Source organism: Neomonachus schauinslandi, chromosome 5, assembly GCF_002201575.2.
Source record: "Neomonachus schauinslandi chromosome 5, ASM220157v2, whole genome shotgun sequence".
Taxonomy (NCBI): Eukaryota; Metazoa; Chordata; class Mammalia; order Carnivora; family Phocidae; genus Neomonachus; species Neomonachus schauinslandi.
In genome coordinates, this window is record NC_058407.1 from 7,718,222 (window position 1) to 7,728,740 (window position 10,519).

Sequence of the window (10,519 nt, forward strand, 5' to 3'; positions counted from 1 at the left end):
TCAAAGTGCACACGTTTATTTTCTAGAACAAAGGCTAAAAGAATCAAGTTTCTTTCATTTTATTTTAAGAAGGACAAAAATTGTTATTAAAACATCTACATTATTATCAAGATACTAGACCTTATGAATATTTAATATTAAAGTGTGGTATTCTTAAATTTTTAATACACAGACATTTTAAAAGGACCATTAAATTGATTACTGCCCAGCTGAGAAATGCAGCATCCCTCTTTCCCCTACCCCAAAGGGACACTCACATCGGGGGCGCCTGCCCCTGCCATGTTCGAAGTCTAGTCTCTGCCTGCTGGCAGGGGGCACAGGCCCCGATTCAACTCTCCAAGCCTCCCAGTCGGGGTCACGACTGAAATAATCACTCTCATCATTCAAAGTGGACTCCTGTCCCCCCACCCCCTGCCTCTTGCTCTCTGCCCAACTCTGTGGGGGATCCAGCTCTGGCCAGGCCAGGGAGCCCCAGATCTCAATGGCCCCTGGATGGATAACAGGCTGAAGAAGAAAAATCTGGACTCTGATCCTATTCTTCTGGGTGGGAGACAAACACCAATCATCTCCTTTCCTGGAGCACCACTGCTCCCAGTGAGGCCGGAGTGCTCTGGGAACTGGGCCCAGGCAGGGCCGCTCCCGCCCCTACTGCCAAACCCCCTCCAACCCACAGCTCCAAGTCCCTGCATCTGAAAAATCCCTCTTAATTACACCAGGATGGCTGCATTTTCTGGCCAAATTCTTTATCTTTAGCCCTCATTAGAAGTGATTCCTTGGATACCACACACATATATAATATTATATAGAGCGATATATTTAATACCTGTGTATATATGCATCACGGGGGCGACATATATACACACTAAAAACGAGGCTGGTGACGACAGACTGCAACACCACGGATCAGGGAAAACAAGTGTCATCCACATTCACAGCCACGGCCCCCACCTTGGGTGTGGTCTCTCCTCCCCTCCAGTCATGCCGCCGGCACCACGCTGCCAGCCTGCTGGGGGAGGGGCAGGGGGAGGAAAGGGTGCATGCCACGATTACTGGGGAAGGCTGGGCAGTGACGGCAGGAGGAACAGGGTTCTCTGCGCCCGGGGTGCCCAGAATCACATCATCGCTCACTATCGATCCTTGCTTGAGGAGAAATGAGGGGGATTCCATTCTCTCTGTCTTACCCCCACCCCTGACTCCAGCTGTGGTCCCAGGTTCCTTCCGGGGGGGCCCCACTCCTTGTGCCAACTGCGTGGGACATTCTGGAATGTCTCGGGAACCAGGGGAGGCTGGGTGTGCCCACAGGGTGTGGGATGGAGAGGAGGGGGTGCACGCAGACAGGTCAGACAAGAGGGATGGGGCAGGGCTTAGTGGCTGGGGGCAGGTGCTGGGGGTCGGCTGAGGTCCCAGGCAGCTGGTAGGGCCAGGAATCAGAGAGGGCTAGGACAGACAGGGGCAACTGTACGTCTAGGTCTGGGGAGAAGGGGAAGAGGGCCATGCTGGGTCCCCAAGAAAGAGGGGCTGTGTCCGATCCTAGAGTGGCCCCTGGTGCCCAGGGTCATCTCCCTTCCCTCTGTATTCCGACCCCCACCCTTCCCCTTCCTTCCAGTTCATCCTGCAGAAGCTGAGCCCATGGGTGCCCTGCCCATTACCACCACCCCTAGTGGGCGTGGGAAGTAACATGCTGCTACACTCCCTACAACCATCCTCAGGAGGGGAGTCCCTCTACATGGTGCTGACATGAGCCTGAGCCTCCCTTCCTCAGCCCACAGGGGGCACCGCCTGGGACCCCGATGCCACACTGATTCAGAGACTGTCCTATTCCTGCCAAGAGCCCAAAGGCTCCAGCAGACAACTGGCCCTTAGCCTTTTGACTAGTTTGCCTCCTGGCTCTACCTTGTGCCTTGGGCTGGAGACCCTGGCAGATCACCCGTCCCTTCCAGGCCTCAGTCTCCCTGTCTGCAATAAGGGCGTTTGGGCTGAGTCATCTCCAAGGACTCTGAGCACCTACAGTCTACATTCGGTGGCCCACAAGGAAGAGGGCTAGGCTGGGGGCCTGACTGGAGAGGCTCCAGAGATCATCTAGCCCAGCCCCTCCCACTCTTCCAACCGGAGGGGAAACTGAGGCCCCTGAGGGCAAGCGACCAGGAGTGTGTTCCCAGCTCCATCCTGGGGCTGTGTTTTAAAGCTAATTGGGGCCTCCAGCCCTCTGTTATGTCCTGATCTGCCCCCTGGGGGAAGTGGGGGTGGGGTGAGGGTGGGGCAGGGAGAAGGACCCTCCCGCTGCAGATTCAAGTGGGGACCCCAGGCTCCCCAGCCCTGAGCTTTGGGCCCCCTTTAGGACCAGACAGAAGTTAAAGCTGTAGGCTGAAGCTGGAGGGGTCGGCCAGGCCCCTCCGTCCCCAACCAGGAGAGCCGGGGGTGGGGTGGGGTGGGGGATAGCTGCCCGGGGTTCCAGCAGGATGAGGACCCTGGGACCACTCAGGGCTGCAGCACGTGCACCTGGGTATGCACACAGGTGGTGGGCGCAGAGAGGATGGATGGGGCCCCAGGGGGCCGGGGGCTGCCTGAGGAGGGCGGCCCCCCACCCCCAGCCCTGGCCTGCCCTGGCCCTCCTATCAGGCCCTCTGTCCCCACCCCCGCCCCCTGACCCTAGGACTTCACCCGAGGCCCAGAGCTGGCCCTACTCCCCGGTGACAGCGGCGGCCACAGGGGCTTCCGGGGCGGCACCGGTGGTGTTCCCATCCTCTTGCAGCAGGAAGTTGTATTTGCCAAAGTCGTCGTCCCGCGGGCACAGAAGCATATCCTTGCGGGCCTTGGCCAGCTTCTGCTTCAGCACCTCGCGCCGGTCCAGCCACTCGGTGAGCTCCTCCTGCCCGTGAGCGCAGCGGCACTTGTCCCCATCTGGGCAGGCCTTGCCCTTCTGGAGCCTGTGGGCAGCAGGAGGCTCACTGCCCAAGCCCCATGCCCTTCCCACCACGGGCTGCGGACCTTGGGCTGGCTGCTTAACCTCCCCCAAGACAAGCCTCTCCCTGGGCAGCGTCGGTCCTGGTGAAAGGGGGCCCGTCCCAGCCTCCTCCAGGACCTGCCCCAGGGCTGCTGGCGGGGGTCCGCGGTTCTGAGCCCGCCCGCCCCCGGGCTCCTGGCATCCAGGAGCAGCTGCTTTAGGACACCGCCCCCCTCCACATGTTATCTCCGGGCCGAGGGGAGCCAGGGCTGGCCACAGGCTCATCTCAGGCCCACCCTGCTGCCCGCCGAGCCCGCCGAGCCCGCCCCGGGAGCACCTGTCGCAGAGCCGGAACTCGCCCATGGGGAAGCGGTAGGCCCAGCCGCTGGCGTCGCTGTCGGACGTGAAGACCTTCTCCTTGTGCTTCTCGGACTGGATGTGCTGCTGCCACTGCTTCTTGCTGTTGCTGTTTTTACCGCAGAGCCAGCAGTGGTAGCCCATCTGGGGGCACAGCGCCATGGGTGCCCAGTCCTCGCACCCCGGCCCCGACGTTCCCCGGCAAGGCCGGGCCCTCCGCACGCCCTCCCAGATCAGCCTCCCACCCGGGCCCCAGCACGAGCGAGGCCGTTACCATGATGTCGGCGTAGTCCGTGGGCATCTGGATCTGCTTCTCCCCTTCCCGAGAACTGATTGGGGTCCCTTCCCCTGGCTTCCCCGGGTTGTGTTTCTTCAGCCACATGTCATAGGTCTGCTGCATGTCCAGGACTGGTGGGAAGGAGAGGACAGGGTGCTCGGTGGGGGGGATCCTCCCTCCATTCTGACCCCTGGCCCCCGCCCCCGGACATGGGAGCTGGGGCCACCCCAGGCCTTGCTGTCGGGCTGCCAGGTCAGCGATGGAAGACGCTGAGAGGGTCCCGTCTGGGGTGGCAAAGGGAGAGCGAGCAGGTGCTCTTGGGCCTGCTGATGGTGGGGGGGGGGGGGTGTCTGGCTGGGCGGGGGTGCTGGGCCCACTCTTGCACTCACTCTTGTTCTCCTTCATGAACGTCCACATGTCCCTCTCCTCCGGGCTGTGTGCGAAGGAGCAGTTCCCCACGTACTGGCACTTTCGGCCGTTCTGCGCATGGATGCAGAGCTACAGGGTGGGTGTGGGGAGAGCCAGCTGAGTCCTGCTGGAGACTGTCACGGCCCCAGCCGGCAGGCAAGCCCTCCTAGGGCCCCTCAGCCCTCACACCTGAGCTCCCACCGCCACCCTACACCCCACTCCCGGCGCTCACATCGTATTGCTGTGGGAAGTTGCGAATGGAAGGCAGGGGCCTCACAGACACCCATTTCCTCTTGGCCTTTGACATCACCAGAAGGACCCGCCGCTCCTTGGTCCAGCTGTGGGACAGAGGGGGATTTGCCGGGGAGAGGCCCGGGGAAGAGGCCTGGCCTCCTTACTTGTGTGGCTCGGGTGGGCCCCCCCCACCCCCCAGCGGGGCGCCTGGCTCACCAGTGCCGGGCCTTGGCGCTGCAGTACTTGAGGTCTTTGTCAGGTTCTACCACCTGCCCGTTCCTCCAGCACTGGCCACACACAAACTTCATCTGCAGGTCGAAGGTGCTGGGCCCATGTGTCCGAGGGGCGCCCTGCTGGGGAAAGGGGCTGGTGAATCCAAAGGCATCAATCAGGGCTGAGGCCTGGGGTCTGTCACGCAGGTGGCCCCTCCAGGAGTGTGAGGGCCCACCCAGAGCCTCAGAATGAGCCAGCCCGTTACCACTTGCCAGAGGGAAGTAACCTCCCCACGCTAGGCCCCCCAGCCTCTCAGCGTGGGAGCCAGGCCTGGGAGGGGGCCCTGATACCCCATCGACTACTCTCTGCCTTGTCTGGCGAGTCCCCACGGGTCTGCTCTTTGGAACCACTGCCGTTTCCCTGAGCATGGCATGCTTTTGCACATGCTGTCCCTCTGCCTGGAATGCCTTTCCTCTGTACTTTGTCAGGCTGATTCTGGAAACTTTCAAGACTCAGCTCGAGCACCACCTCCTTTAGGAAGCCTTCCCTGGAGTTCTCCTAAGTGGTAGCTGCCCATCCTAGGAGCTCCCATAGTACCTGAACTCCGTCATGTTGATCAGCTCAGCTCGTTATGGGGCCTGGGCCGAGTGGACAGCAGGGCCCAGGTGGGAAGCCACTTGCACAGGAGGCTGCTCTGGGGGGTGGCACGGACTTCTGGGCAGCCCTGGACCCCCTAAGGCCCCACCAGGTTCATCCCCCATCCTCTGCTCTAGCCTTTCCTTTGCAGGCAGGAGGGCTTGCTCTCCTCACCCCTGGGACCCCTGGGATGGGGTGGGGGGTGAAAGGTGGGAAAAATGCCCACGCAACCTTGTCTTCTGCCATTTTCACACCCCTCACCCAGCTCTCTTGGCTCACCTACTGACTCTCCTGTTACCTAGAGCCTCCCTGTCCTCCCTGGAGCCTCAGACGTGGGGTCACCCCTCCAGGCAGCTCTCTCTCCTCCAGGCTGGAGGAGGGTACATGTCCCCTACCAAGGGAGCACCCTGTGTGCCTGGCACTACCTAGCCCAGGGCCCGTCCTTGAGCAGGAAGGGGTTCTGTCCACGTGTGTTCACTGACCCCTGGCCTGGTGCTGGACGACTCGCAGCCTGGCTCGGCCCCAGGATGACCTCCATGTCACCTCAGGGACAAGGTAAAAGCAGACCTTTGTAACTGGGGCATGGCCTGTGCTAAGAGTGGGCAGGAGGTTCTCCACATCACTCCTGATTTCCAGGTGTTCCAACAGATTCTCACAGAAGCCCGAGGGGACCCATTTCACAGGTGAGGTAAGTGGAGACAGCTCTAATGAAGAGCCATGCCGGTTCACTGAACTTCCCTTTTCACAACTGTACAGCCTCACCAAGTCCTTGCTGCAGCCCTGGGGGGTGGGGGTGGGGGTGGGGGGCTCATTCCCACTAGACCGATAGAAGCAGAGGCTCAGAGAGGTTACTAATCCAGCCCCGGCTAAGTGGCCTGAGGACAGGAGTCTGGAGAGACGCATGCTCGTTTGTGGGATGGCACAGCTGCGGAGCCATGGGCACTGAGCCCGAGCAGCTTCTACCCTGGCACCTCACCGTCGGCCTCCCAGTGCTGCAGACCCGCCCTCTGATGGCAAGCAAGCAAGACGCCTCATGCCCTGGTCGCAGCCAGGCCTGGCACAGAAGCCCTGTTCCCGAGCCAGGCCCAAGGGTGGCATCTTGGGTGGGCCGCGTGGGGCCCCTGGCAGCAAGAGGAGGTGGAAGCCTGTCGTGGCACCTGGGGACCCTGGGAGCAGCCCTGAGGAGGAAGAAGGGGTAGGAGGTGGTGAGGACTCAGAGTTCTCTTAGAGGGTAACACTGCAGGTCCAACCCAAGCCCCTCACTGCGTTCCAGCTGGGATCCTGGCCAGGAACAAGAAACAAACCACATGGCAGAGAGGGGGAAGAGAGAAGAGGATAGCACAGGAAGGGACAGAGGAGGGGGACAACCAGGAAGCAGGGAGAGAAAGAAAAAGGAGCAGAAAGACGGGCTAGGGAGAGGGAGGGGGAAGTCCCAAGGGGACCAGGCAGCCCTGTGGGACAGCCTGCCCTGCTCCCTGGCTTACTCCCATCCCCACACTGGCCTCAGGAGGGGCCAGGGGCCCAGCCTTCTCCCAAAGCGACCAGTGGGTGGTCCTGGCCTGGGGAGGGTGTCATCCCTCATGTGTGGATGGCACAGAGGTCTTACCTCACACTATCTCTTAGGCCTGAGACCACCCCTTCTGTCCCCACTGTCACTCTGGGCTATAATGGTCCCTACCTCTCAGGGAGGAGGATATGAGGATTGGGGAAGGCACGGGGCCCAGTGCAGAGCAGAGACTCGGCAAGCTGCAGCCTGGTCAGCTTCTGTGACCCTCACGCCCTCCCTGGGAGATGGCACGCAGGATTATGATCCCCATTTTATGGGTGAGCAATCCTCAGGGGTGGCAGGAATGGGGCCGGGTGGTGGGGGAGCAGAGCGAGCTCTGGACAAGATGTCAGAGAACCAGGCATTTACTCCACTAAGTGTGCCCCTGGCTTAGTCTCAAGCATGTCTGAGACTCAGTTTCCCCATCTGCAAATGCCACAGTGCCACAGCTCACTTCTTCAGGAGCAGGGTGAGGATTGGGACGGATGGGAGACGATACGACCAGTGGGAAGGAATACCAGAATATTCACACGGTCTCAAGGACCATCCCCGGAATATACTTCTTCATTACAAAGGGACAAAAACATAACATCACGGTAGAGAAACCTTTACAGTGGGGGCGCCTCTAACCACGTGATCACCAGTAAAGGGACACATTGAGATGACGTGCATCCTGATGAGTGAACGGAGAACACAACAGCACCTCTGCGATTTGAGGAACCATCAGACAATCCCAAATGGATGGGCCTTTCACAAGACAGCTGCTTTTCAAAACCATCAATGTCATGCAAGACAAGAAAGACTGGGGGATTGCTCTAGAATAAAAGAGACTAGATAGGGGCGCCTGGGTGGCTTAGTCCGTTAAGCATCTGCCTTCAGCTCAGGTCATGATCTCAGGGTCCTGGGATTGAGTCCCGAGTCGGGTTCCCTGCTCAGTGGGGAACCTGCTTCTCCTTCTCCCTCTGCCCCCTCCCCACCTGTGCTCTCTCTGTCCCTTTCACTTTCTCAAATAAATAAAATCTTAAAAAACAAAGAGAGAGAGTAGACAGACACAACAAATGAATGCAGCATCACTTGGGATTTGGGGATGATGCACAAAATCTAAGTAATAGGACACCATAATCTGAAAAATTACCCCAATGTTAGTTCTGTGGTGCTGATAATTGTCCTGTGGTTATTATGTAAGACAGAGTCCTTATTTTTAGGAAACAGCGAAGTATTTAGGGGTGATATGGCATCATGTCTACAACTTACTCTCAAATGGTTCAGAAGAAGCTATGTATATAATTGTATATAAATGTCTATGTGTGGACGTCCACACACACACACACACACACACACACACACAGGACGAAGCAAGTGTGGAACGTGGTAAAATGGTTACTATCCGGGGAATCCAGAAACGGGTATACATGAATTCTTTGTACTATTCTGATAATTTTCTGGTAAGTCTGAAATCAGATTCCATTAAAGGGATGGGGAATGGCCCTCGGGGACCTGGTCCCACCCCCAACGCCAATCCAGGGCCTCACCAAGCCGCTGCTGGCCTTCCCTGCATGGGCCTCCATCTGCTGCCAGTACTTCTTGGATTCCTGGACGATGTCTTCGTGGGTCATGCCTGTGGAGGGTGGGACCAGACACAGGCATCCGTGAAGGAGCTCAGCGAGGAGAGAGGCAGGGGATCCGCAAGGTGCCACCCAGGCCCAGGCGAAGGAGCCCCATTCCCCAGCCAGGCCCTGCCACAGAAAGACATGGGGAGTAGGGAAAGCTGGGTCTTCTCTGGGTCTCTTTGCATCTGCAATTGCGAATGGAGGACCTGCTCCAAGCCCTCACAGGGAGTAGGAGAATCAAATGCAGCCAAGAGTGGGGAAATGCAGGAGAAAGGTGTTGGCCCTGCAGCATGGCATGGTGACTCCCCTGCCCTCATGCTAAGGTCCCCCCGGCTGCTCAGCACCCTTCCTTAACCCCCACCTCTTCCAGTGGGGTCTCAGGCCTGAATGCTGCCTGGCCCACTGTTCTTAGGGCTCCAGGCCTGGCCCAGCCTGGCTCACTAGCTCACTGAGGGGCCGCTGCTCTTCACTGCAGGTTAGCAAAGGGGCAGAAGCTGGTGGCCCAGACCTTCCCAGTCTGACTGCTGACTGCGGAACCCACCCTCTGAGGTACAGCTTGGAACCTCTCCCATCTCCTCCAGCTCCTTTCTCAGACTGATTTCCTTTCGACCTTGTCCTATAGATACTGTTCTACGTGACCACTTGTCACTGGGGGCTTACTCTGGGCCAGGCACTATGTTTGACACCCATTTTCTTGCTAAGGATTCCCAAACACAGATCACCAGCCCAGACCTCACCTGACTTCCAGATTTCCACATCGGGTTGCCTGCTCAACATCGTCACTTGAAGTTCAAGAGGCAGCTCAAACTCCCCACATCCCGCGCTGAGCCCTGATGGGACACCCCCCCCCCCCCGCAAACCTGCTCCTCCTACAGCCTCCCCTTCTGAGAACACAGCAACCCTATTCTTCCACTTACTCTGCTCAAAAACCTTGCAGGTGACCTTGATGCCATCCTTTGTCTCATACTTCATATCTGGTCCATCAACAACTCCTGCTGGCTCCACCATCAACATATCCCCAGAATCTGATCACTCCTTCTACCCCCGCCACTGTCACCCTGGGCTGAGCCACACCTTCTCTGGTCCCCCTCTGTCTGTCCTCACTCCTCTATTCTCCACCCAGTAGCCAGAGTGATTTTTAAAAAATATTGATCAGATCATATACCTCCACCCACTTAATCCCTCTAGACCCTGCACATCATATTTGGAACAGTCCCAACTCTAAGTACGACCTAGAGACTTCTACACAGTCGGGTCCCTACCAACCTCTCAAGCCCTCTTCCCGCCATGCACTAAGCTGCTCTGCTTTCAGGGACAGCGTTTCGATAGCAAGCTTGCTCTTGCCTCAAGGCCTCCAGCCTTGCTCTTCCCTCTGCCTGGCATGCTCTCCCTATCCTTCCTTGCTCAAACGCCACCTCCTCACAGAGACCCTCCCTGACCATCTTATCCTAAATGCCCCAGCCTGAGTGCCTCCCCAACCTATTGCTCTGCCTTCCTTTCCTGTCAGCACCGAGCACGTCTGAAATTACATAACCCTATTTCATCAACTCTAAGAAGACATCAGTTGTTAGATGCACCATTATTTTATGTTACATCCCAAACAATGCTGCTAAATTACAGTATAACACGCAGTGGGGGAAACGTGCGTCCTAGAACAGATGGAATGCAGGATTTATTACCTACTTGTTACACTGTCTGCCTTGCCCTTACTTATAGATCTCAGAGTTCTTGCTCGGGCCCCTGACACACAGCAGGTTTACTCATCACCCTATTAGATGAACGAGTAAGTGAGTATCTTTTAATCTCCTCAGCTCTGAGGGGGAGATTATTTTTTTTTTAAGATTTTTAAAATTTATTTTTGAGAGAGAGAGAGAGAGAACGAGCAGGGAGGAGGGGCAGAGGGAGAAGCAGACTCCCTGCTGAGCAGGGCCTGGACGGGGACTCGATCCCAGGATCCTGGGCTCATGACCTGAGCTGAAGGCGGACACCTAACCAACCGAGCCCCCCAGACGCCCTGACGGTGGAGATTATGATCACCAGTTCACAGGTGGGCAAATGGAGGCTCAGCTAGGGGAAGTGACCTGCTGGGGACCAACCAGGCAGCCCGGCTCTGCCTCCTCTCCCTTCCCACGTGTGTTCCCCTGGCAGTGCCTGGCTACGGATAGACCTAGGACCTTTCAAGCCTGGAAGCTCCCTGAGAGCAGAGCCTGTGTCCTCTGTGAAGTCTCCGCGGGGGCACCGGCTCCTGCAGAGCGCCCCCCCCCCCCCCCCCCCCCCCCCCCCCCCCCCCCCCC

General features: G+C 58.2%; 1 protein-coding gene across 1 annotated transcript in view; it reads right to left on the minus strand.

Annotated features, from left to right (window-relative positions):
• Positions 1-10,519, minus strand: part of ZC3H7B (zinc finger CCCH-type containing 7B) — a 56,354-nt gene continuing 45,835 nt past the window's right edge. Inside the window, exons 17-23 of the mRNA XM_021687438.1 lie at positions 8,148-8,233; positions 4,437-4,570; positions 4,219-4,324; positions 3,968-4,076; positions 3,576-3,709; positions 3,282-3,445; positions 1-2,927 (exon numbers count right to left, since the gene is read on the minus strand). Coding sequence (XP_021543113.1) covers positions 2,681-2,927; positions 3,282-3,445; positions 3,576-3,709; positions 3,968-4,076; positions 4,219-4,324; positions 4,437-4,570; positions 8,148-8,233 — 980 coding nt within the window. The 3' untranslated portion in view covers positions 1-2,680. The remainder of the gene's footprint in view (positions 2,928-3,281; positions 3,446-3,575; positions 3,710-3,967; positions 4,077-4,218; positions 4,325-4,436; positions 4,571-8,147; positions 8,234-10,519) is intronic.